This window comes from Larus michahellis, unplaced genomic scaffold, assembly GCF_964199755.1.
Source record: "Larus michahellis unplaced genomic scaffold, bLarMic1.1 SCAFFOLD_325, whole genome shotgun sequence".
Lineage (NCBI taxonomy): Eukaryota > Metazoa > Chordata > Aves > Charadriiformes > Laridae > Larus > Larus michahellis.
The window spans coordinates 21,406-46,706 of NW_027436339.1; the positions used below are offsets into that span (position 1 = coordinate 21,406).

At 69.1% G+C, this 25,301-nt stretch overlaps 2 protein-coding genes across 5 annotated transcripts; both read left to right on the forward strand.

Annotated features, from left to right (window-relative positions):
* Positions 1–1,461: 1,461 nt before the first annotated feature.
* Positions 1,462–16,669, forward strand: GIPC1 (GIPC PDZ domain containing family member 1). 2 transcript variants are annotated; one of them, XM_074571895.1, is made up of 6 exons: positions 1,462–1,817; positions 6,249–6,434; positions 7,723–7,903; positions 12,501–12,610; positions 12,723–12,804; positions 14,541–16,162. In XM_074571895.1, exons 1-6 carry the CDS (start codon positions 1,530–1,532, stop codon positions 14,705–14,707), a joined length of 1,014 nt encoding a protein of 337 aa, XP_074427996.1. In that variant the 5' UTR covers positions 1,462–1,529; the 3' UTR covers positions 14,708–16,162. The 2 variants fall into 2 exon arrangements, with proteins under 2 accessions (XP_074427996.1, XP_074427997.1); XM_074571896.1 differs by lacking the exon at positions 14,541–16,162 and adding an exon at positions 16,172–16,669 and having other exon boundaries at positions 1,465–1,817.
* A 2,790-nt stretch (positions 16,670–19,459) lies between these two features.
* On the forward strand, positions 19,460–24,873 carry LOC141737237 (olfactory receptor 10H2-like). 3 transcript variants are annotated; one of them, XM_074571898.1, is made up of 2 exons: positions 19,460–22,761; positions 22,919–24,873. In XM_074571898.1, the coding sequence occupies exon 2, from the start codon at positions 23,095–23,097 to the stop codon at positions 24,082–24,084; it is 990 nt and encodes a 329-aa protein (XP_074427999.1). In that variant the 5' UTR covers positions 19,460–22,761; positions 22,919–23,094; the 3' UTR covers positions 24,085–24,873. The 3 variants fall into 3 exon arrangements, with proteins under 3 accessions (XP_074427999.1, XP_074427998.1, XP_074428000.1); XM_074571897.1 differs by having other exon boundaries at positions 19,460–21,986; positions 22,408–24,873; XM_074571899.1 differs by having other exon boundaries at positions 19,460–23,048; positions 23,167–24,868.
* Positions 24,874–25,301: the final 428 nt, after the last annotated feature.

Below are 25,301 nucleotides of genomic sequence, written 5' to 3' on the forward strand. Positions count from 1 at the left end.
AACGCCCCCCAGGGGGTCTCACCTGCCCCCCCCCCCCAACAACCCCCTGCGGGCTAACGCCTCACCCGCCCCCCCCCCCCCCAGTGCCCCCCCCGGCTCACAAGGTGGTCGCCCCCCCCCCCCCCCCCAATGCTCCCAAGGGGGTCTTCCCCCCCCCTCCCCCCCCCATATCCTTCCAACACCCCCCCCTTCCCTTCCCCCCCCCCCCCCCCGCCCGGGGTCTCATCCCCCCAAAACGCCCCCCCAGGGGGTCTCACCTGCCCCCTCCCTCGCCCCCAACAACCCCCTGCGGGCTAACGCCTCACCCGCCCCCCCCCCCCCCCCCCCAGTGCCCCCCCCGGCGGGTCCTCGCCCCCCCCACAAACGCCCCCCAGGGGGTCTCTCCCCCTCCCCGCCCCGCGCCCTGTCCCCCGGCCCCGCCCCTTTGGGCCCCGCCCCTCCGCGCCGTGACGCGGAGCTCTCGCTCCTGATTGGCTGCGGGCGGCCCCACCCGCGGGAGAGCGGGGCCGGGCGCGCCCATCGCCGCGAGGGGAGGGGGCGGGGCGGGGCGGCCCAGCCCTTTCCTGCCCACTCATACCCCTCCCCCCTCCCCCACCACGTACACTCGGCCGCGCTTCCCATTGGCCGGTGGGGCGGGGCGGCGGCGGTGATTGGTCCGGGCGGGGTTTGGCCCCGCCTTCCCGGAAGTGTCGCTCCGGCAGCAGCGCCCGGCTGGAGGGCGGGAGGGTCCGGCCGGTGAGTGGGGGGAGGGGGGCTGGCTGTGGGGGTCCCGTTCCCGGGGGGGGGGGTTGGTTGTCCGGTCCCCCGGGGGTGTCCCCGTTCCCGGCAGTGGGTGGCCGGTCCCCGGGGGGGGGTGTGGGGGTGGCCGGGTCCCCGCGTTGCTGCTTCCTGAGGGGGGTGGGGGAGGGCAGTACCGGGTGTCCGCGGGGCCCAGAACCAACCCCCCCCCACCCTTGGGATCCGGGGGACTTGAGGACCCCCCTGTGCCCCCCCCCCCGCCTTGTTCCTCAGTCTCCCCCCCCGCCCCGTCCCTCAGTCCCGTCCCTGAGAGTCCCCCCCCTTGTCACTCGCTTTCCTCCCCCGTCCCTCGGTGTCCCCCCCCTTTCTCCCTCGGTGTCCCCCCGCCCTTGTTCCCCCCCCCCCCAATATCCCCTCCCCATCCCTCAGTGTCCACCCCCCCACGGTCCCCAAGTGTCGCCCCCCCCCCCCCCCGTCCCGTCCTGTCCCGTCCCTCAGCGTCGCCCCCCCCTTTTCCCTCAGTTCCCCCCCTCCCTCGTCCCTCAGTGCCGTGCCCCCCCCCCCGCCGCTCCGTGTGCCCCCCCCCACCTTATCCCTCAATTCCCCCCCCCCCATGTCCGTCCCCCCCCGGCCCTGTGCCTCAGTGTCCCCCTCTCTCATTCCAGCACCCAGCGAAGCGCCGCAGGACCCCCCCCCCCCTCCTCTGGGAGGGGGCACCCACCCCCCCCCCCACCCCCCCCAAGGCTCTGCTGTCCCCCCCCCCCGCGTCTGCCCCAAACCCGCCCCCCCCAATGCCGCTGGGCCTGGGCCGCCGCAAGAAGCCCCCGCCGCTGGTGGAGAACGAGGAGGCGGCGGGAGGGCGCGGGGGGGCCGCCGGGGAGAGCCCGGGGGGACCGGTGGGGGCACCCGGGGGGCCGCCCCCCCCGGGGCTCCCCCCGCCGCCCCCCGCCCTTCGGCCTCGCCTGGTCTTCCACACGCAGCTGGCCCACGGCAGCCCCACGGGCCGCGTCGAGGGTTTCACCAACGTCCGCGAGCTCTACGGCAAGATCGCCGAGGCCTTTCGCATCCCCCCGGCAGAGGTGGGGCACCCGGGGGGGGGGTTGGGGGCACCCATGGGTGCTGGGGGATGAGGGGATCTGGGGGACAGGACACCCGGAGGGGTTTGGGGGCACCCATGGGTGCTGGGGGATGCGGGGGTGCGAGGGACAGGACACCCGGAGGGGTTTGGGGCACCCATGGGGGGCGGGGGGATGAAGGCTGGGCACTTGGAAGGGTTTGGGGGCACCCATGGGTGCTGGGGGTCAAGATCGCGAGGCCTTCCCATCCCCTCAGCAGAGATGGGGCACCCGGGGAGGGTTGGGGGCACCCATGGGTGCTGGGGGATGTGGGGGTCCGGGGGACAGGACACCCGGAGGGGTTTGGGGGCACCCATGGGTGCTGGGGGATGCAGGGGGTGGGAGGGACAGGACACCCGGAGGGGTTTGGGGGCACCCATGGGTGCTGGGGGATGCGGGGGTACGAGGGACAGGACACCCGGAGGGGTTTGGAGGCGCCCATGGGTGCTGGGGGATGCGGGGGTACGAGGGACAGGACACCCGGAGGGGTTTGGGGGCACCCATGGGTGCTGGGGGTAAAGATCGCCAAGGCCTTTTGCATCACCCTGGCAGAGTTGGGGCACTGAGGAGGCACCCGGAAGGGTTTGGGGGCACCCATGGGTGCTGGGGGATGCGGGGGTGCGAGGGACAGGACACCCGGAGGGGTTTGGAGGCGCCCATGGGTGCTGGGGGATGCGGGGGTACGAGGGACAGGACACCCGGAGGGGTTTGGGGGCACCCATGGGTGCTGGGGGTCAAGATCGCCAAGGCCTTTTGCATCACCCTGGCAGAGTTGGGGCACTGAGGAGGCACCCGGAAGGGTTTGGGGGCACCCATGGGTGCTGGGGGATGCGGGGGTGCGAGGGACAGGGCACCCAGAAGGGTTTGGGGCACCCATGGGGGGCGGGGGGATGAAGGCTGGGCACTTGGAAGGGTTTGGGGGCACCCATGGGTGCTGGGGGTCAAGATCGCGAGGCCTTCCCATCCCCTCAGCAGAGGTGGGGCACCCGGGGGGGTTTGGAGACGCCCATGGGTGCTGGGGGTCAAGATCGCCAAGGCCTTTCGCATCACCCTGGCAGAGTTGGGGCACTGAGGGGGCACCCAGAAGGGTTTGGGGGCACCCATGGGTGCTGGGGGATGCGGGGGTGCGAGGGACAGGGCACCCAGAAGGGTTTGGGGCACCCATGGGGGGCGGGGGGATGAAGGCTGGGCACTTGGAAAGGTTTGGGAGCACCCATGGGTGCTGGGGGTCAAGACCGCGAGGCCTTCCCATCCCCTCAGCAGAGGTGGGGCACCCGGGGGGGGGGTTGGGGGCACCCATGGGTGCTGGGGGATGCGGGGGTGTGAGGGACAGGACACCCGGAAGGGTTTGGGGGCACCCATGGGTGCTGGGGGATGCAGGGGGTGGGAGGGACAGGACACCCAGAGGGGTTTGGGGCACCCATGGGGGGCGGGGGGATGAAGGCTGGGCACTTGGAAGGGTTTGGGGGCACCCATGGGTGCTGGGGGTCAAGATTGCTGAGGCCTTTCGCATCCCCCCGGCAGAGGTGGGGCACCCGGGGGGGGTGGTTGGGGGCACCCATGGGTGCTGGGGGATGCGGGGGTGTGGGGGACAGGACACCCGGAGGGGTTTGGGGGCACCCATGGGTGCTGGGGGTCAAGATCGCCAAGGCCTTTCGCATCACCCTGGCAGAGTTGGGGCACTGAGGGGGCACCCGGAAGGGTTTGGGGGCACCCATGGGTGCTGGGGGATGTGGGGGTCTGGGGGACAGGACACCTGGAGGGGTTTGAGGGCACCCATGGGTGCTGGGGGTCAAGATTGCTGAGGCCTTTCGCATCCCCCCGGCAGAGGTGGGGCACCCGGGGGGGGGGTTGGGGGCACCCATGGGTGCTGGGGGATGCAGGGGTGCGAGGGACAGGGCACCCAGAAGGGTTTGGGGCGCCCGTGGGGGGCAGGGGGATGAGGGCTGGGCACTTGGAAGGGTTTGGGGGCACCCATGGGTGCTGGGGGATGCAGGGATGTGAGGGACAGGACACCCGGAGGGGTTTGGGGGCACCCATGGGTGCTCGGGGATGCGGGGGTGTGAGGGACAGGACACCCGGAGGGGTTTGGGGGCACCCGTGGGTGCTGGAGCTGTGAGAGATTGGCACCCCAAGGGGTTTGGGGGCACCCATGGGTGCTGGGGGGGTGAGGGACAGGCACCCTGAGGAATTTTGGGGGCACCCATGGGTGCTGGGGGGGGTGGCGGGGGTGAGGGATGGGCACCCAGGGGGGTTTTGAGGCACCCTTGGGTGGGTGCCCAGGGACAGGGACCTGGAAGGGTTTGGGGGGGGCACTGGGGACATTGGGGACACCCAGAGGGGACCCCCGGGCGGGGGGGGGGGCTGCGGGGGAGGGTTGGACTTGGGGCGAGGGGACCCCAGGAGTGGCCGGGGTGTCCCCAACGGGAGGGATCCCTCGTGTCCCCTTGGGGGTCCTGGGTGTCCCCGAGGGGAGGGGTCCCTTGTGTCCCCCCCGGGGGCTGTCCCTGCGTGTCCCCGGGGGGGTCCTGGGTGTCCCCAAGGAGAGGGGTCCCTTGTGTCCCCCCCGGGGGCTGTCCCTGCGTGTCCCCGGGGGGGTCCTGGGTGTCCCCAAGGAGAGGGGTCCCTCGTGTCCCCCCTGGGGGCTGTCCCTGCGTGTCCCCTGCGCGTCCCCCCCAAGGGGGTTCTTGGTGTCCCCGAGGGGAGGGGTCCCTCGCGTCCCCCCCGGGGGCTGTCCCTGCATGTCCCCAGGGGGGGTCCTGGGTGTCCCCAAGGAGAGGGGTCCCTCGCGTTCCCCCCGGGGGCTGTCCCTGCGTGTCGCTGAGGGGAGGGGTCCCTTGCATCCCCCCGGGGGGCTGTCCCTGGATGTCCCCAGGGGGGGTCCTGGGTGTCCCCAAGGAGAGGGGTCCCTCGCGTCCCCCCCGGGGGCTGTCCCTGCGTGTCCCCAGGGGGGGTCCTGGGTGTCCCCAAGGAGAGGGGTCCCTCGCGTCCCCCCCGGGGGCTGTCCCTGCGTGTCCCCAGGGGGGGTCCTTGGTGTCCCCAAGGGGAGGGGTCCCTCGTGTCCCCCCCGGGGGCTGTCCCTGCATGTCCCCGGGGGGGTCCTGGATGTCCCCAGGGGGGGTCCTGGGTGTCCCCAAGGAGAGGGGTCCCTCGCGTCCCCCCCGGGGGCTGTCCCTGCGTGTCCCCAGGGGGGGTCCTGGGTGTCCCCAAGGAGAGGGGTCCCTCGCGTCCCCCCCGGGGGCTGTCCCTGCGTGTCCCCAGGGGGGGTCCTTGGTGTCCCCAAGGGGAGGGGTCCCTCGTGTCCCCCCCGGGGGCTGTCCCTGCATGTCCCCGGGGGGGTCCTGGGTGTCCCCAAGGAGAGGGGTCCTGGGTGTCCCCAAGGAGAGGGGTCCCTTGCGTCCCCCCCGGGGGCTGTCCCTGCATGTCCCCGGGGGGGTCCTTGGTGTCCCCAAGGAGAGGGGTCCTGGGTGTCCCCAAGGAGAGGGGTCCCTCGCGTCCCCCCCGGGGGCTGTCCCTGCATGTCCCCAGGGGGGGTCCTGGGTGTCCCCAAGGAGAGGGGTCCCTCGCGTCCCCCCCGGGGACTGTCACTGGGTGTCCCCGGGGGGGTCCTGGGTGTCCCCAAGGAGAGGGGTCCCTCGCGTCCCCCCCGGGGGCTGTCCCTGCGTGTCCCCAGGGGGGGTCCTTGGTGTCCCCAAGGGGAGGGGTCCCTCGTGTCCCCCCCGGGGGCTGTCCCTGCGTGTCCCCGGGGGGGTCCTGGGTGTCCCCAAGGAGAGGGGTCCTGGGTGTCCCAGAGGGGAGGGGTCCCTTGCGTCCCCCCCGGGGGCTGTCCCTGCATGTCCCCGGGGGGGTCCTTGGTGTCCCCAAGGAGAGGGGTCCTGGGTGTCCCCAAGGAGAGGGGTCCCTCATGTCCCCCCCAGGGACTGTCCCTGCGTGTCCCCAGGGGGGGTCCTGGGTGTCCCTGAGGGGAGGGGTCCCTCACGTCCCCCCTGGGGCTGTCCCTGCGTGTCCCCAGGGGGGGTCCTGGGTGTCCCCAAGGAGAGGGGTCCCTCGCGTACCCCCCGGGGGCTGTCCCTGCGTGTCCCCAGGGGGTCCTTGGTGTCCCCAAGGAGAGGGGTCCTGGGTGTCCCCGAGGGGAGGGGTCCAACGTGTCCACCAAAGGGGGGGGTCCCTGTGTGACCCCGAGAAGACACATCCTTCACGTCCCCCGGGAGGGTCCCGCTCGTCCCCATAAAGGTGTCCCACGCGTGCCAGGTCCTTTCTGCCCCCACGACCGTCCTCCGTGTCCCCGAGGAGACACGCGTGGCCCCGGGGGGGGGGTCCCCGGTGTCCCCAGGTGTCGTCCGTCCCCCCCCCGCCCCCGCCACCTGCAGGTCCTGACGCCGCTGCCCCGGCCAGGTGATGTTCTGCACCCTCAACACGCACAAGGTGGACATGGAGAAGCTGCTGGGTGGCCAGATCGGCCTGGAGGACTTCATCTTCGCCCACACCAAGGGCCAGCGCAAGGAGGTCGAGGTCTTCAAGTCGGAGGAGGCCTTGGGTCTCACCATCACCGACAACGGCGCCGGCTACGCCTTCATCAAGGTGACACCCCCGGCGGGGGGGGCGGGGGACACACACATATACACGTTGTCATCGGGCAGGGAGACCTGGAGGTGCTGGGGGTGGGATCTGAGCCACCCTGGGGTTGAGTGGGACACGGGGACATCTCAGGTGATGCCCAAGTCAACGTGGGTGTGAGGAAGGAGGACACAACGGGACCATCCCTGACCGTTGTTGGGGACGTGGGGTGTCCTGGGTGGGCCCTGAGCCGCCGTGGGGTTGAGTGGGACACGGGGACATCTCGGGTGGTGCCCAAGTCAACATGGGTGTGGGGAAGGAGGACACCAAGGGACATCCCTGACCATTGAGGGGGGACATGGGGTGTCCTGGGTGGGCCTGAGCCACCGTGGGGTTGGGGGGGACACGGGGACATCCTGGGTGGTGCCCAAGTCAACGTGGGTGTGGGGAAGGAGGACACCAAGGGACATCCCTGACCATTGAGGGGGGACGTGGGGTCTCCTGGGTGGGCCCTGAGCCACCGTGGGGTTAGGGGGGACACAGGGACATCTCAGGTGGTGCCCAAGTCAACGTGGGTGTGGGGAAGGAGGACACCAAGGGACATCTTGATTGTTGTGTGGGGACATGGGGGTTCCTGGGTGATCCCTGGGTTGGGGGGGACATGGGGACATCCCAGATGCATCCTAAGTCAACGTAGGGATGGAAAGGAGGACACCAAGGGTCATCCTGGATCGTTGCAGGAGAACGTGGTGACCCCCTGGGTTGTCCCTGAGCCGTCACGGGGCTAGAGGGGGCCGTGGGGCCATCGCAGATGGTGCCCAGGTGTCAACCTGGGGATGGGGAAGGAAGACACAAAGGGACATCCTGGACCATCATGGGGACCCCCTGGGTGGTCCCCGAGCTGCTGTGGGAATGAGGAACGTCCATGACCATCCCAGGGGAGGGGACATGGGGACATCTCAGAACGTTCCCAAGTCAACCTGGGCGTAGGGAAGGAGGACACCAAAGGTTGTCCTCGCGTATCGTGGGGGGACATGAGGGTTCCTAGGCGGACCCCGAGCCGTCCCGGGGGTGGAGGGGACATGGGGACATCCCTGATACGGGGTGGGGGGGACACTTGGAACCCCTGGGCGGTCCCTGAGCTGCTCTGGGGCTGGTGGGGGGGGTCTCGGGGACATCTCGGAAGGTTCCTGTGTCGACGTGACGCTGGGGAAGGAGGACTCCGAGAGTTGTCCTGGTTTATGGTGGGGGGACCTCGGGGGGTGGGGGTCATCCCTGATCCACCCGGGTGACCCCGGCTTGATCCCGGCAGCGGATCCGGGAGGGCAGCGTCATCGACCGGATCCCGGTGATCAGCGTCGGGGACATGATCGAAGCCATCGACGGGAGGAGCCTGGTGGGCGCCCGTCACTACGAGGTGGCCAAGATGCTGAAGGACCTGCCCCGCGGCCGCACCTTCGCCCTCCAGCTCACCGAGCCCCGCAAGGCCTTCGGTGAGCCCCAACTGGGAGCACTGGGAGCCCACTGGGAGGCCGGGGAGAGGGGGGGTCCCCATGGTGCCCCCCCCCCGCAAAGGGCAGCCACCCCTCCCTCCGTGGGGGTTGGGGGGGGGACACCACACAGGCGCCCGGGGCTTTGGTGTGTGTCCCCCCCCCCCAACCCTGGACTGGAGAGTGGTGTGCTGGTTTAACTGGGAGCACTGGGAGGCCGGGGAGAGGGGGGGGTCCCCATGGTGCCCCCCCCCGCAAAGGGCAGCCACCCCTCCCTCCATGGGGGTTGGGGGACGGATGCCACACAGGCGCCTGGGGCTTTGGTGTCCCCCCCCTTGCCCAGCCCTGGACTGGAGGGTGGTGTGCTGGTTTAACTGGGAGCACTGGGAGCCCAGTGGGAGACCAGGGGGGGGTCCCCATGGTGTCCCCCCCAAAGGGCAGCCACCCCTCCCTCTGTGGGGGTTGCGGGGGGGACACCAAAGAGGCGTCTGGGGCTTTGGTGTGTGTGTCCCCCCCCCAGCCCTGGACTGGAGGGTGGTGTGCTGGTTTAACTGGGAGCACTGGGAGCCCACTGGCAGACCGGGGAGAGGGGGGGTCCCCATGGTGCCCCCCCCCCGCAGAGGGCAGCCACCCCTCCCTCCATGGGGGTTGGGGGGGGGACACCACACAGGCGCCTGGGGCTTTGGTGTCCCCCCACCCACCCAGCCCTGGACTGGAGGGTGGTGTGCTGGTTTAACTGGGAGCATTGGGAGCCCACTGGGAGACCGGGGGGGGGTCCCCATGGTGCTCCCCCCAAAGGGCAGCCACCCCTCCCTCCGTGGGGATTGGGGGGGGGACACCACACAGGCGCCCGGGGCTTTGGTGTGTGTGTCCCCCCCACCCCAACCCTGGACTGGAGAGTGGTGTGCTGGTTTAACTGGGAGCACTGGGAGGCCGGGGAGAGGGGGGGTCCCCATGGTGCCCCCCCCCCGCAAAGGGCAGCTACCCCTCCCTCCGTGGGGGTTGCGGGGGGGACACCAAAGAGGCGTCTGGGGCTTTGGTGTCCCCCCCCTTGCCCAGCCCTGGACTAGAGGGTGGTGTGCTGGTTTAACTGGGAGCACTGGGAGCCCACTGGGAGACCGGGGGGGGTCCCCATGGTGCTCCCCCCAAAGGGCAGCCACCCCTCCCTCCGTGGGGGTTGGGGGGGGGACACCAAAGAGGCGTCTGGGGCTTTGGTGTCCCCTCACCCACCCAGCCCTGGACTAGAGGGTGGTGTGCTGGTTTAACTGGGAGCACTGGGAGGCCGGGGAGAGGGGGGGTCCCCATGGTGCCCCCCCCCCGCAAAGGGCAGCTACCCCTCCCTCCATGGGGGTTGCGGGGGGGACACCAAAGAGGCGTCTGGGGCTTTGGTGTGTGTGTCCCCCCCCAGCCCTGGACTGGAGAGTGGTGTGCTGGTTTAACTGGGAGCACTGGGAGCCCACTGGGAGACCAGGGGGGGGTCCCTATGGTGCCCCCCCCAAAGGGCAGCCACCCCTCCCTCCGTGGGGGTTCGGGGGGGGACACCACACAGGCGCCTGGGGCTTTGGTGTCCCCCCACCCACCCTGCCCTGGACTGGAGGGTGGTGTGCTGGTTTAACTGGGAGCACTGGGAGCCCACTGGGAGACCGGGGAGAGGGGGGGTCCCCATGGTGCCCCCCCCCCGCAGAGGGCAGCCACCCCTCCCTCCGTGGGGGTTGGGGGGGGGACACCACACAGGTGCCCGGGGCTTTGGTGTGTGTGTCTCCCCCCCCAGCCCTGGACTGGAGAGTGGTGTGCTGGTTTAACTGGGAGCACTGGGAGGCCGGGGAGAGGGGGGGGTCCCCATGGTGTCCCCCCCACAAATGGCAGCCACCCCTCCCTCCATGGGTTTGCGGGGGGGGACACCACACAGGCGCCTGGGGCTTTGGTGTGTGTGTCCCCCCCCAGCCCTGGACTGGAGAGTGGTGTGCTGGTTTAACTGGGAGCACTGGGAGCCCACTGGGAGACCGGGGGGGGTCCCCATGGTGCCCCCCGCAAAGGGCAGCCAGCCCTCCCTCCGTGGGGGTTGGGGGGGGGGACACCAAAGAGGTGTCCGAGGCTTTGGTGTCCCCCCACCCACCCAGCCCTGGACTGGAGGGTGGTGTGCTGGTTTAACTGGGAGCACTGGGAGCCCACTGGCAGACCGGGGAGAGGGGGTTCCCTATGGTGCCCCCCCCCCGCAAAGGGCAGCCACCCCTCCCTCCATGGGGGCTGGGGGGGGGACACCACACAGGCGCCCAGGGCTTTGGTGTGTGTGTGTCCCCCCCCCCAACCCTGGACTGGAGAGTGGTGTGCTGGTTTAACTGGGAGCACTGGGAGGCCGGGGAGAGGGGGGGTCCCCATGGTGCCCCCCCCCCGCAAAGGGCAGCTACCCCTCCCTCCGTGGGGGTTGCGGGGGGGACACCAAAGAGGCGTCTGGGGCTTTGGTGTGTGTGTCCCCCCCCAGCCCTGGACTGGAGAGTGGTGTGCTGGTTTAACTGGGAGCACTGGGAGGCCTACCAGTAAGGTGGGGGCGGGGGGGTTCGGATCCAGGCGCCTGGTGATATTGGGATGGACACGCCCCCACTGCTGGCACCCCCAAAATCTGGGGAGGTGGAGGGGGGTACCTTAGAGACCCCCCCCAAACCCCCAAAGTGGGGGGGTGGGGGGGGGTGGGTCACACCCCATAGCCCCGAGGGGACCCCTGAGATCCAAGGGGGGGGGGGGGGGAACTGATGCAGAGCCAAGAGCCTGGGGGGACCCCAAAAGCCCGGGGGGGGCTGATGGGGACCCCAAAACTCTGGGGGGTGTGGGGGGGGGCTGATGGGGACCCGTAGTGCTGGGGGGGACCCCAAAACCTGAGGGGGGGACCCGATGGGGACCCATAGTGCTGGGGGGGACCCCAAAACCTGGGTGTTGGGGGGGCTGATGGGGCCTCGTAGTGCTGGGGGGGACCCCAAAACCTGGGGGGGGCTGATGGGGACCCCAAAACTCTGGGGGTGGGGGGGCTGATGGGGACCCGTAGTACTGGGGGGGACCCCAAAACTCTGGGGGTGGGGGGGCTGATGGGGACCCCAAAACTCGGTGGGGGGGGCCTGATGGGGCCCCGTAGTGCTGGGGGGGGACCCCAAAACCCGGGGGGGCAGCTGATGGGGACCCCAAAACTCTGGAGGGTGGGGGGGGGCTGATGGGGACCCGTAGTGCTGGGGGGGACCCCAAAACCTGTGGGGGGGGACCCGATGGGGACCCATGGTGCTGGGGGGGACCCCAAAACCTGGGGGTTGGGGGGGCTGATGGGGTCTCGTAGTGCTGGGGGGGACCCCAAAACCTGGGGGGGGCTGATGGGGACCCCAAAACTCTGGGGGTGGGGGGGCTGATGGGGACCCGTAATGCTGGGGGGGACCCCAAAACCTGGGGTGGGGGGGCTGATGGGACCCATAGTGCTGGGGGGGGGCCCAAAACCTGGGGGGGGCAGCTGATGGGGACCCGTCGTGCTGGGGGGGACCCCAAAACCTGGGGGGGGGGGGGGCTGATGGGGACCCCAAAACTCGGTGGGGGGGGCCTGATGGGGCCCCGTAGTGCTGGGGGGGGACCCCAAAACCCGGGGGGGCAGCTGATGGGGACCCCAAAACTCTGGGGGGTGGGGGGGGCTGATGGAGACCCGTAATGCTGGGGGGGGACCCCAAAACCTGGGGGGGGCGGCTGATGGGGACCCGTAGTGCTGGGGGGGGGCCCAAAACCTGGGGGTGGGGGGGCCTGATGGGGACCCGTAGTGCTGGGGGGGGGCCCAAAACCTGGGGGGGGCAGCTGATGGGGACCCGTAGTGCTGGGGGGGACCCCAAAACCCGGGGGGGCAGCTGATGGGGACCCCAAAACCCTGGGGGTGGGTGGGGGCTGATGGGGACCCGTAGTACTGGGGGGGACCCCAAAACCTGGGGGGGGACCCGATGGGGACCCATGGTGCTGGGGGGACCCCCAAAACCTGGGGGTGGGGGGGCTGATGGGGACCCGTAGTGCTGGGGGGGGACCCCAAAACCCGTGGGGGCAGCTGATGGGGACCCCAAAACTCTGGGGGGTGGGGGGGGCTGATGGAGACCCGTAATGCTGGGGGGGGACCCCAAAACCTGGGGGGGGCGGCTGATGGGGACCCGTAGTGCTGGGGGGGACCCCAAAACCTGGGGGGGGCGGCTGATGGGGACCCGTAGTGATGGGGGGGACCCCAAAACCTGGGGGTGGGGGGGCTGATGGGGCCCCGTAATGCTGGGGGGGGACCCCAAAACCTGGGGGTGGGGGGGCTGATGGGGCCCCGTAGTGCTGGGGGGGGACCCCAAAACCTGTGGGGGGGGACCCGATGGGGACCCATGGTGCTGGGGGGACCCCCAAAACCCTGGGGGTGCGGTGGGGGGGGGGCCTGATGGGGACCCCAAAACCCTGGAGAGGGCTTATGGGGACCCGTAATGCGTGTGTGTGTGGGGGGGGCACGCAGAGGGGGGGACCCCAAAACCCAAGGGGGGGGAGGGGTGTCCCTAGGGAGTGGCAGCCCCCCCCTAAATGTGCCCCCCGCCCCCCATCTCTTGCCTTTCAGACATGATCGGCCCCCGGGGTGGGGGGGGCCGCGGGGGGGGCACCCAACTGGGAACCGGCCGGGGCACCTTACGCCTCCGCGCTCGGGGACCCGCCACCGTCGAGGAGCAGGTAAGAGTGGGGGGTGACATAGCGGGGGGGGGGGGGGGGGGGTGACAGGGATGGCCCCCCGCATCCCCGTGACCCCCCCCCCTTGTCTTGTGTCGTGTCCCCCCCCCCGCAGCCCTCCGCCTTCGAGGAGCGAGCGGTGGCCAAGGTGGACGATCTCCTGGAAAGCTACATGGGCATCCGGGACAGCGAGCTGGGTGAGCGGGGGCTGGGGACCCCCCCCCGGGGTGCGGGACCCCCCCCCGGGGTGTTGGGGACCCCTCTGACCCCCCCCCCCCGCAGGTTCCCCCCCCCCATCTAAGGGTGCTGGGGACCCCCATCCCGCTGCGGGTTGTCCCTCTTGGGGTGCTGGGACCAGCTCTGTCGTCCCCCCCCGACCCCCGGAGTGTTGGGGACCCCCCCCCGGCCCCTCACAGGGTGCTGGGGACCCCCCCCAGGGACCCTTTGGGGGTTGGGGACCCCTCTGACCCCCCACCCGCAGGTTCCCCCCCCCCGTCTAAGGGTGCTGGGGACCCCCATCCCGCTGTGGGTTGTCCCTCTTGGGGTGCTGGGACCAGCTCTGTCCCCCCCCTCCCTGCCCCGGGGTGTTGGGGACCCCCCCCGGCCCCTCACAGGGAGCTGGGGTCCCCCCCCCCTCGCCCCACCGCAGGACCCCCCCCACGAGGTGTTGGGGACCCCTCTGACCCCCCCCCAGCAGGTTCCCCCCCCTCCTTGTCTAAGGGTGCTGGGGACCCCCGTCCCGCTGCAGGTTGTTCCTCTGTCCCTCCCCCCAGGCGGGGTGTTGGGGACCCCCCCCGGCCCCTCACAGGGTGCTGGGGACCCCCCCTCAGGGACCCTTTGGGGGTTGGGGACCCCTCTGACCCCCCCCCAGCAGGTTCCCCCCCCTCCTTGTCTAAGGGTGCTGGGGACCCTCATCCCACTGCAGGTTGTTCCTCTGTCGCTCCCCCACCACGGGGTGCTGGGGACCCCCCCCGGCCCCTCACAGGGTGCTGGGGACCCCCCCCCCAAGGACCCTTTGGGGGTTGGGGACCCCTCTGACCCCCCACCCACAGGTTCCCCCCCCCATTCTAAGGGTGCTGGGGACCCCCATCCCGCTGTGGGTTGTCCCTCTTGGGGTGCTGGGACCAGCTCTGTCCCCCCCCTCCCTGCCCCGGGGTGTTGGGGACCCCCCCCCGGCCCCTCACAGGGAGCTGGGGTCCCCCCCCCCCCGCCCCACCGCAGGACCCCCCCCACGAGAGGTGTTGGGGACCCCTCTGACCCCCCCCCAGCAGGTTCCCCCCCCTCCTTGTCTAAGGGTGCTGGGGACCCTCATCCCACTGCAGGTTGTTCCTCTGTCGCTCCCCCACCACGGGGTGCTGGGGACCCCCCCCGGCCCCTCACAGGGTGCTGGGGACCCCCCCCCAGGGACCCTTTGGGGGTTGGGGACCCCTCTGACCCCCCACCCACAGGTTCCCCCCCCCATTCTAAGGGTGCTGGGGACCCCCATCCCACTGTGGGTTGTCCCTCTTGGGGTGCTGGGACGAGCTCTGTCCCCCCCCGACCCCCGGGGTGTTGGGGACCCCCCCCCCGCCCCTCACAGGGAGCTGGGGTCCCCCCCCCGCCCCCATGTCCCCTGAGTGTCCCCATTGTCCCCACAGCTGCCACCACAGTGGAGCTGGGCTGGGACCCCCAGGACCCCCCACAGCACTGGGTGTCCCCTAAGTGTCCCTCTGTCCCCTGAGTGTCCCCGTTGTCCCCACAGCTGCCACCACAGTGGAGCTGGGCCGGGACCCCCGAGGTGCTGGGTGTCCCCTTGTCCCCTGAGTGTCCCCCTGTCCCCATGTCCCCACAGCCACCACCATGGTGGAGCTTGGCCGGGACCCCTGAGGTGCTGGGTGTCCCCTGAGTGTCCCCCTGTCCCCTGAGTGTCCCCGTGTCCCTGTTGTCCCCACAACCGCCACCATGGTGGAGCTGGGCCGGGACCCCCGAGGTGCTGGGTGTCCCCTGAGCGTCCCCCTGTCCCCTGAGTGTCCCCGTTGTCCCCACAACCGCCACCACGGTGGAGCTGGGCCGGGACCCCCGAGGTGCTGGGTGTCCCCTGAGTGTCCCCATGTCCCCTGAGTGTCCCCATGTCCCCTCAGTGTCCCCATTGTCCCCACAGCCACCACCACGGTGGAGCTGGGCTGGGACCCCCCGAGATGCTGGGTGTCTCCCTGTCCCCTGAGTGTCCCCGTGTCCCCGTTGTCCCCACAGCCGTCACCACGGTGGAGCTGGGCCAGGACCCCCGAGGTGCTGGGTGTCCCCTGAGCGTCCCCCTGTCCCCTGAGTGTCCCCGTTGTCCCCACAGCTGCCACCACCGTGGAGCTGGGCCGGGACCCCCAAGGTGCTGGCTGTCCCCTGAGCGTCCCCCTGTCCCCTGAGTGTCCCCGTTGTCCCCTGAGTGTCCCCATTGTCCCCACAGCTGCCACCACCGTGGAGCTGGGCTGGGACCCCCAAGGTGCTGGCTGTCCCCTGAGCGTCCCCCTGTCCCCTCAGTGTCCCCGTTGTCCCCACAGCCGCCACCACGGTGGAGCTGGGCCGGGACCCCCCGAGGTGCTGGGTGTCCCCTGAGTGTCCCCGTGTCCCCTGAGTGTCCCCACAACCGCCACCATGGTGGAGCTGGGCCGGGACCCCCGAGGTGCTGGCTGTCCCCTGAGCGTCCCCCTGTCCCCTGAGTGTCCCCGTTGTCCCCACAGCTGCCACCACGGTGGAGCTGGGCCGGGACCCCCCGAGGTGCTGGGTGTCCCCTGAGTGTCCCCCTGTCCCCTGAGTGTCCCCGTTGTCCCCACAGCCGTCACCACGGTGGAGCTGGGCCGGGACCCCCCGAGGTGCTGGGTGTCTCCCTGTCCCCTGAGTGTCCCCATGTCCCCAGAGCCGCCACCACAGTGGAGCTGGGCTGGGACCCCGAGGACCCCCCACAGCACTGGGTGTCCCCTAAGTGTCCCCCTGTCCCCTGAGTGTCCCCGTTGTCCCCACAGCTGCCACCACGGTGGAGCTGGGCCGGGACCCCCCGAGGTGCTGGGTGTCCCCTGAGTGTCCCCCTGTCCCCTGAGCGTCCCCCTGTCCCCTGAGTGTCCCCGTTGTCCCCACAGCTGCCACCACAGTGGAGCTGGGCCGGGACCCCCGAGGTGCTGGGTGTCCCCCTGTCCCCTGAGTGTCCCCGTGTCCCCGTTGTCCCCACAACCGCCACCATGGTGGAGGTGGGCCGGGACCCCTGAGGTGCTGGGTGTCCCCCTGTCCCCTGAGTGTCCCCGTGTCCCCGTTGTCCCCACAACCGCCACCACGGTGGAGCTGGGCCGGGACCCCCCGAGGTGCTGGCTGTCCCCTGAGCGTCCCCCTGTCCCCTGAGTGTCCCCGTTGTCCCCACAGCTGCCACCATGGTGGAGCTGGGCCGGGACCCCCGAGGTGCTGGGTGTCCCCTGAGTGTCCCCGTGTCCCTGTTGTCCCCACAACCGCCACCATGGTGGAGCTGGGCCGGGACCCCCGAGGTGCTGGGTGTCCCCTGAGTGTCCCCCTGTCCCCTGAGTGTCCCCGTTGTCCCCACAGCCGCCACCATGGTGGAGCTGGGCCGGGACGCCCGGGACCCCGACGCGCTGGCCCAGGCCCTGGACTCCCAGCTCGGGGACTTCGCTTTCCCCGACGAGTTCGTCTTCGACGTCTGGGGGGCCATCGGCGACGCCAAGGTGGGGCGCTGCTAGGGGGCCCCCCCACCACCGGGGACGACCCCCCCCCCACGACCGGGGACGCCCCCCCCCAACCTGGGGGTTGGGGGACCCCCCCACTCCTGGGATTGAGGGGTCCGTCCCCCCCTCCCCCAGCCACTGACTGCCCCCCCCCCCCCCCCCCCGGGTTCCATCCCATGATTGGGGACCCCCCCACCCCCCCAACGTGCAAATGGGGTCCCCCCCCGAAAAGCTGGACACCCCCCCTGCCCCATCCCCCCCCCCCAAATTTGCTGGAGATGGGGGACCCCCCCAGCATCCCCCAGGGGACATGATGCCCTCACCCCAGCTGGGAGCCCCCCCCCCCCCACCCCGTGCCGAGCCCCCTCCTCCCTAGGACCCCCCAAAGGACCTGGGTGCCCCCCCCCCGCCCCCCCCCCGAATTTCCTGCCCCCCCCCCATTCTCAGCCACAACTTCCCCCCCCCCCAACTTGGGACCACCACGAAGACCTGGGACCCTCCCAAGGGACCTGGGTGCCCCCTCCTTGAATAATACACACACACCCCCCCCCCCCCCCAAGTTGCCTGGGATCCCCAAAAGAGGTGGGTGCCCCCCCCCGCCCCCCCCCATTTTCTTCCCCACCCCCCCCATGGATGTGGGTCCTCCCCTTCCCCTATCCAGGGCCCCCCCCTCTTATTTCCTGGTGGGGAGGGGGGGGTCCCTCCATGGACCTAGGTGCCCTCCCCCATTTTTTTGAGCCCCCCCCTGCAGCGGGCCCGGGTGCCCCCCCCCCCCCCAAAATATGGGACCCCTGTAAAGTCCCCCTGGGCCTCAAATTCCGCCCCCCCCTCCCCCCCCCGACCTTACCCAGGGCTGTACCCCACTACAGGGGGGGGTGCCCCAGCGACGCCCCCCCCCCCCACCTTTGGGTGGCACCCCCCCCCCCCCCCACATGACACTAATGTCCCCCCCGGCTGCAGGGTGAGGCATGAGGGTCCCCCACCCCCCCACAAGGGGCTTTTTTTTTTGGGGTGGGGGGGGGCGGGGACCGGAGCAGCCCTGTGTGGCCCCAAAATATGAGAGAGGACCCCCCCCCCCCCCCCCCCCGTGCCAATCTGAGCCTGTCACACACTGTCACCCCCCCCCGCAAACACACTGTCACCCCCCCAAAAGCACTGTTCAACCCCCCCCACCCCCCCCCCCCGCCATGACATGCTGCCCCCCCCCTCCCCCATTGCTCTGACTACCTCGGGGGGGGGGGAAAGAGCGCAGCCCCCCCCTCCCCCCCCCATCACCATGTCCCCTGGCGGGGGGGGGGGAGCCTGAGGGAGGGGGGGAGGTCACGGGGGGGGGGGGTCGGGGTCCGGCCCCCGGCCCCCCCCCCCCCCCCCCGCGGGGCGTATTTTTGTATTTTACATGTAAAATGATTTTAACATAAAATAGAGAGAAATTGGGAGTGGTCGCTGGTGGGGGGGGCGGGGGCGGGGGCGGGGGGGGGTCGGCTGATCCGGGCCTCGCACGTCCCTCGCACGCCCGCAGCCTTGCACCCCCCCTTGCACGGCTCTTCCCGGCCTTGCACGTCCCTCGCACGGCCACAGCCTTGCACCCCCCCCTTGCACGCCCCTTTTGCACGGCCATGGCCTTGCACACCCCCTTGCACGGCTCTTTCCGGCCTTGCACGCCCCCTTGCACACCCATATTGCACACCCACAGCCTTGCACGCACCCCTCGTGCACCCCCTTGCACGGCTCTCCTGGGCCTTGCACATCCCCTCGCACACCCCTCGCACCCCTCGTGCAGCCCCTTGCACGGCTCTCCCGGGCCTCGCACACCCCTCGCACACCCCCTCGCACACCCCCTTGCACGGCTCTCCTGGGCCTCGCACACCCCCTCGCACACCCCTCGCATAGCCCTTGTGCACCCCCTCGCACACCCCTTGCACGGCTCTCCTGGGCCTTGCACACCCCCTCGCACACCCCCTCGCACACCCCTCGCACACCCCCTTGCACGGCTCTCCTGGGCCTCGCACACCCCCTCGCACACCCCTCGCACACCCCTCGTATAGCCCTTGTGCACCCCCTCGCACACCCCTTGCACGGCTCTTCCCAGCCTTGCACGTCCCTTGCACGCCCCTTTTGCACGGCCACAGCCTTGCACGGCGCTTCCTGGCCTTGCACGCCCCCTTGCATGCCCCTATTGCACGGCCACAGCCTTGCACCCCCCCTTGCACACCCCTCGCACGCCCACAGCCTTGCACGCCCCCTTGCACACCCCTATTGCACGGCCACAGCCTTGCACCCCCCCTTGCATGGCTCTTCCCGTCCTTCCACGCCCCTTGCACACACCCTCGCACCCCTCGTGCACCCCCTTGCACGGCTCTCCCGGGCCTCGCACACCCCCTCGCACACCCCCTCGCACACCCCTCGTGCACCCCCTCACGCACCCCCTTGCACGGCTCTCCCGGGCCACGCACACCCCTCGTGCACCCCCTCGCACACCCCCTTGCACGGCTTTCCTGGGCCTCGCACACCCCCTCGCACACCCCTCGTGCACCCCCTCGCACACCCCCTTGCACGGCTTTCCTGGGCCTCGCACACCCCCTCGCACACCCCCTCGCACACCCCCTTGCACAACCCTCGCACACCCCCTCGCACACCCCTCACGCACCCCCTCACACACCCCTCGTGCACCCCCTCGCACACCCCCTTGCATGGCTCTCCTGGGCCTCGCACACCCCCTTGCACACCCCTCACGCACCCCCTTGCACACCCCTCGCACACCCCTCACGCACCCCCTCACGCACCCCCTCGCACACCCCCTCGCACACCCCTCGCACACCCCTCACGCACCCCCTCGCACACCCCTCGCACACCCCTCGCGCACCCCCTCACGCACCCCCTCGCACACCCCCTCGCACACCCCTCGCACACCCCTCGTGCACCCCCTCGCACACCCCTCGCACACCCCTCGCACACCCCTCGCACACCCCCTCGCACACCCCTGCCAAGGCCCTTGCACCCCCGGCGGCTCCGTGGTCGCGGGGGGCGAGGGGGGATGGATGGGGGAGGGGGAGGGGGAGGGGCGGGAGGGGGGAGGGGACACACACACACACACTCACCCGGGGGGACGTCAGGGGACACCGGGGGGGGGAGTGTGTCAGGGTCAGGGATGGGGCTCGGGACCCGTCACTGTCCTCGCTGTCCCCTGTCACTGTCCTGGTTGTCCCCATCGTTGTCCTCACTCTCCTCCATCCTTGTCCTCGATGTCCCCTGTCATTGTCCTTGCTGTCCCCTGTCATTATCTTCACTGTCCCCCATCGTTGTCCTCACTGTCCCCATGACTGTCCTGGTTGTCCCCCATCACTGTCCTGGTTGTCCCCCTTCATTGTCCTCACTGTCCCCTGTCACTGTCCTGGTTGTCCCTATCCTCGTCCTCGATGTCCCCTGTCATTGTCCTTGCTGTCCCCTGTCATTGTCTTCGCTGTCCCCCATCGTTGTCTTCGCTGTCCCACATCGTTGTCCTCACTGTCCCCGTCATTGTTCTCACTGTCCCCCATCGTTGTCCTTGCTGTCCCCCATGACTGTCCTGGTTGTCCCCCATCATTGTCCTCGCTCTCCTCCATCGTTGTCCTCGCTGTCCCCATGACTGTCCTGATTGTCCCCCATCACTGTCCTGGTTGTCCCCCTTCATTGTCCTCGCTGTCCCCTGTCATTGTTCTCACTGTCCCCCATCATTGTCCTCACTGTCCCCTGTCACTGTCCTGGTTGTCCCCATCGTTGTCCTCACTCTCCTCCATCCTTGTCCTCGATGTCCCCTGTCATTGTCCTTGCTGTCCCCTGTCATTGTCTTCACTGTCCCCCATCATTGTCCTGGTTGTCCCCCCTCATTGTCCTCGCTGTCCCCCATCACTGTCCTCGCTGTCCCCCATCATTGTCCTGGTTGTCCCCCATCGTTGTCCTTGCTCTCCCCGTCACTGTCCTCTCTGTCCCCCCGGGGGCAGGCGCAGTCACCTGGGGTGGACGATGGGACAACGGTGGGGAAGGTGCAGGGCCCGGGGGACGGGCGGCCACCGGGCTGGAGGCCTGTTGAGCCAAGGAGCCACACGGGGACGACAGCTTGGGGTTGGATGCCCACCAAAGGGCATCCTCCCAAAGGCCCTCCCAAAGGGGCCGCAAACCGGGAGCCGCGGTGATGAAGGCACCTTCCGACAACCACATGCCGAGGTGGAGCTGGAGCCCGGGGAGCTTTGAGAAGCTCTCGGCCTGTCCCGCGCCTTCCGAAGCTCTGGAGAACCACATCCAGGTCCAGAGCGTTCCATCAGAAGCTCTGGCTGACGCTGGAGAGGGTTGCCATGAGGCCACCGGCCTGGAGCTCCATCCATCCTGGTTACATGCACCGGATCCGCTCTAGAGCTGGTCGCCCCGTCTCTCTGGGTAGTCACCAAGGGGTAGGTTGGGGCGTCTCAGACCCCGCAAGTGGCCACCTAGATCTTGGAGAGACGGTTTGTGGCCCGGCCGCCTGGGCCCCAGAGCTTTTCCAGCTCTCCGGAGAGCCGAGGGACCAACTCGGCCGAGATACCTCCCCCAGAGGACTTCTGGAGTTAGAGATGAGTCCTCGCCCAACGCTTCTAGAAGGAAGGGCACGAAAAAGCATCTCAGACCGGCGGCGAGCTCCTCTTGCCGCCCCGAGGCCTTGGGCTGGTGGGAAGGGGTGGGAGGTGGCACCTCCCGGCTGGGCCCGTGGTGCCCGGTTGTCCCATGGGAAGACGCGACGTCGCGCCGGGAGCCGCGTGAAACGGCCCTTCCCCTCCCTTCTTCGCGCAAAGCCAGGGATTTGGGTTTGGTTTTTTTTTTCGAGCTAAAAGGTCTCAACCCTTGAGATCTTCGAGAAAACCGAGGGCGGCCTGGAGCTGCCGGAGCTGCCGCGGTGCTCCTCCCGGGGCCGGGGGGTGGTGGTGGTGGGGGGGGAACGGCGTCACCTCCGGAGCCCCCGAGCAGAGATTTCATCCTCATCGCCAGCCTCCGGAGAAGCACCAGGAGGATTCCCGTCGGCGTGGCCCCACCTGGGAACGCGTCGCCTCCGGAGAAACGACGGGAGGGAGCCGCGTTTCCTCCTCCCCCCGCCGGGGCTGAGCCCCGACACGTCCCCAGGCGTCTGCACCGAGGGAGCGCGAGATCTTCAGCCCCTGCTGCCGTCAGGGACCTCTGTGCGAGCCAGGTGTCACTTGACTTCGGATGATGACGCTCAACCCAGTGCCTCCACCCGCCCCTGTGCCCAAAAAAAACCTATTTAAGTCCCTCTGTACACGCAGCGGGGGGAGAAGGCAGAAGGGATCATCCCGGGGCCGATCGGGCCGTTGCTTGGCGTTTCCGTCCTTCCTGGAAGAGCGCGGGCTCCTCATCCCCGTCCTCACCTCGTCCTTTGCCACCCGGCTGGGTGGAGAACCGCTGAAGGTCGGGGAGCGCCTTCTCCTCCCGCAGCCCGGGGGGCTCCAAAGCAGCCAGCAGGAACCCCCCCCCGGGGTTTGGAAAGCATCGGGGAATTCCTACGGTTCCCGGGACCGTGACGTCAAACGGCGTCTCTCTACTTTCCAACACCCCCCTCTCCCACCCCCTGCCTAGAGGCAGCCCTTCAAGCTGGACCTCCCGGAGCACGAGGACCCCTGGGGCGGCGTGAGGAGCCGCCGTCCCCGCTGAAGGTAAGTGACCGATGCGATCGGACGAGTCTCCGCAAGAGACGCCCGTTCCCCTCGGGAAGGAGAGAAACGGTGGCCGTCCGGAGTCGGGGGAGACATCCCCTCGAGGCGCAGCTCCGGTGGGACCGCCGACCGCGCCGCTCTGCCCTGGCGTCGCTCCCACCCCTTGCCCAGACCTGCCGATGGGCTGAAGGATCCGAGTTCATCCCGCTGTAGGGTGTCTACCCCCTGCGAGAGCCCCCCCCCGCCCCCTGAGCGGCTCCGGGTGGGCGCAGATGCCGGGTGAGAGCGAAGGGAGCGTGGAGAGGTTGAGGGAGGTCCGGCGCCCGCAGCCGCGAACCCGCGCCTTCTCGCGGCGGCCTCCCCCGAGCCCACCGAGGGAGGACCCGACGCTCTTCCCGCTCTTCTCCTTTCTTCTTTCCAGTGGCGGCCGGCGCCTCTGGGAGCGGGGGGACGCAGCACGACCCAGCGGCGGAGGAGGAGAAGGTGCTTCGCCCTCGACGCGGGAGCGGGGCGTCCGCAGGGAGATTCAGCCCGAAGAGGGGGAACGTCCCCCAAAATCCGTCCTCGCACCCGGCCGCGGCTCCCCACGCTCCTCTTCCGCTCACGTAGAGCCCCCCCCTCTTGCTCTTCCAGATGGATTGGAGGAAATCCGTCGCCTGCAAAGCCCCGGCACCGACCCCCACAGAGGCACCAGGGGTTTGGCTAAAGACGGAGGCCGTTAGAAGACGCGCGGGGCTGACGCTTAGGGGCACGGTTTAGGGGCGGACTTGGCAGGGTGAGGTTTACGGTCGGGCTCGATGGTCTCAGGGGGGGTCTTTTCCAACCTCAGCGATTCCGGGCTATTCTCGGCTCGGCCGTCGAGCGCCGGCGTGGGACGGGACTGAGTTTCACGTAAATTACTGCCGTTACCGAGTTCTTCTCGTCTGCCCCAGGACGGAAACCCCGAAGGTACGTTGAGATATCACCGGGCAAAGAAACGGTCTGGTAGATCTCGGGCGTACGCGGCCATTTCCACGTCATTTCTTGCGGGAGACAGAGACAAAGCAGGAATTTAGGTCTGAGGTAGGCGCTGCTGGTTAAAAACGTGCTCTTCGCCGACAAAGCGCAAATGCCGAGGGACAACCGAACCACCCCGAGAGGGTTCGTTTTGACCGGCTTTTCCCACTTCCCCGAGCTCCAGGTGGCGTTGTTTGTGCTGTTTCTCCTCATGCACGTGGTCACCCTGGCTGGGAATATGGTGATAATGGTTGTCATCAGGGCGGATCGGGGGCTGCACACGCCCATGTATCTCTTCCTCGGCGCCCTCTCCTTCTCGGAGCTCTGTTACACCTTCTCCATCACCCCGAAGATGCTGGCTGGGTTGGTGCCGGGAACCCGAGCCATTTCTTTCCTGGGCTGCGCTGCCCAAACGCATTTCTCCTTCACGTTCGGCTTCACGCACTCTTTCCTCTTGACCGTGATGGGCTACGACCGGTACGTGGCCATCTGCCACCCCTTGCGTTACAACACCCTCGTGACCCCCCGTGTCTGTATCCAGCTGGTGGCCGCCTCGTGGCTGGGCGGGGGCCTCCTGGGGCTGCTGGTGACTTGCGCCGTCTTCCAGTTACCCTTCTGCCGGTCCCACCAGATTGACCATTTCTTCTGCCACGTGCCCCCGCTGCTCCAGCTGGCTTGCGCTGCTGGCGAGGTGGTTGCCGCCGTAGTCAACGTCCTTTGCGCCGCTGCCTTGTTGGGTTGCTTTCTGCTCATCCTTCTCTCCTACGCCTTCATCCTTGCCCGCATCCTCCGGATGCCCTCAGCGGAAGGGAGGCGCAAAACCTTCTCCACCTGCGCCTCCCACGTCGCCGTCGTGGTGGTCCATTACGGCTGCGCTTCCGTCATCTACCTGCAAGGCAGGTCGCCCCGCGCCGCCCCAGCAGGTGCTCTCCTTGATGTGTCCTACACGGTCTTCACCCCCTTCCTCAGTCCCATCATCTTCAGTCTGCGAAGCAGAGACTTAAAAAATGCCCTTTGGAAATCCCTGCGGAAGAGTTTCACCGTCCGGAATGCGAATTTTTGGCCAGGCTCTAGTTTCAGCTACAGGAGTGGTTATCGCTAGTTTTTCTTCTCATTTTTTTCCTTTGGTGATTCATAGAAATCATGGAATGGTTTGGGTTGGAAGGGACCTTAAAGTGCCACCCCCTGCCCTGGGCAGGGCCACCTCCCACCAGCCCAGGTTGCTCCAAGCTCCGGCCAACCTGGCCTTGAACCCCTCCAGGGATGGGGCAGCCACAGCTTCTCTGGGCAACCTGGGCCAGGGGCTCACCCCCCTCACAGCCAAGAATTTCTTCTAATATCTAACCAAAATCTCCCCTTTTTCAGTTTAAACCCATCCCTCCTCGTCCCACAGCTCCCCTCCCTGATCCAGAGTCCCTCCCCGGCTTTCCCGGAGCCCCTTTAGGGACTGGAAGGGGCTCCAAGGTCTCCCCGGAGCCTTCTCTTCTCCAGGCTGAACCCCCCCAGCTCAGCCCGGCCCCACAGCAGAGGGGCTCCAGCCCTCCCAGCATCTCCGGGGCCTCCTCGGCCTCGGCCCCTTAACGGTGTTACTGTCACAAACAAATCCCGTTGGTCCCCTACACCACGTGCGTCAACATCAACGGTTCGCCGTTGGTTCCCGCGCTCTCGGGCCCATGCTCCATGTTCGAAGGGACAGAGGACGGTTCCACGGCGGCTTAATCCCAGTGGGATGGTCGGAGAAGGTCTTGGAGGGGTTCCCTCTTGGTTTGTTCCTCTTTCGGCACGTCGCGAACTCGAAACCCCTCGGGGACGAGCGCAACTCTCCCCTCTGCTGCTTTGAAAGTCCCCGCTTGTCTGAGGCAATTAAAGGTGGCTTTAAAAAGGCCCTTCACAACACAAGTCTCTTTTGGTTTGATTTGGTTTGATTTAACCTATTTGCGGCCCTGTTTATCCAAAACGTACGTGCGGGCAGCGAGGCTCCTGGAGAAGCGGGGCCTTGGAGGCCTCTCATGGGGCAAGTGTGAGCGTCCCAGTGCTCTTCTGGGCTTCCCGGCGGGTGAAAGATGACTCGGAGAGAGACCTTTATCCCTTACGTCCATGCGGATAGCCGCGGCATAGCACACAGTGGTGGGTTTTTGGCTTTCTCTTCGCTTCTGCCCGCGGAACAATCCACAGCAAGGCGCGGGCCGGTGGCTCCGGCTCTCGACAGAGAGTCTTTATTTTTCATTGTAAATGGATTTGAGGATCGCAAACCGCACCTCCTCCCTTCCTAACGCATGCAGCGCTGCAGGAAGGGGGGGCTCTGAGAGCGATGGCGGG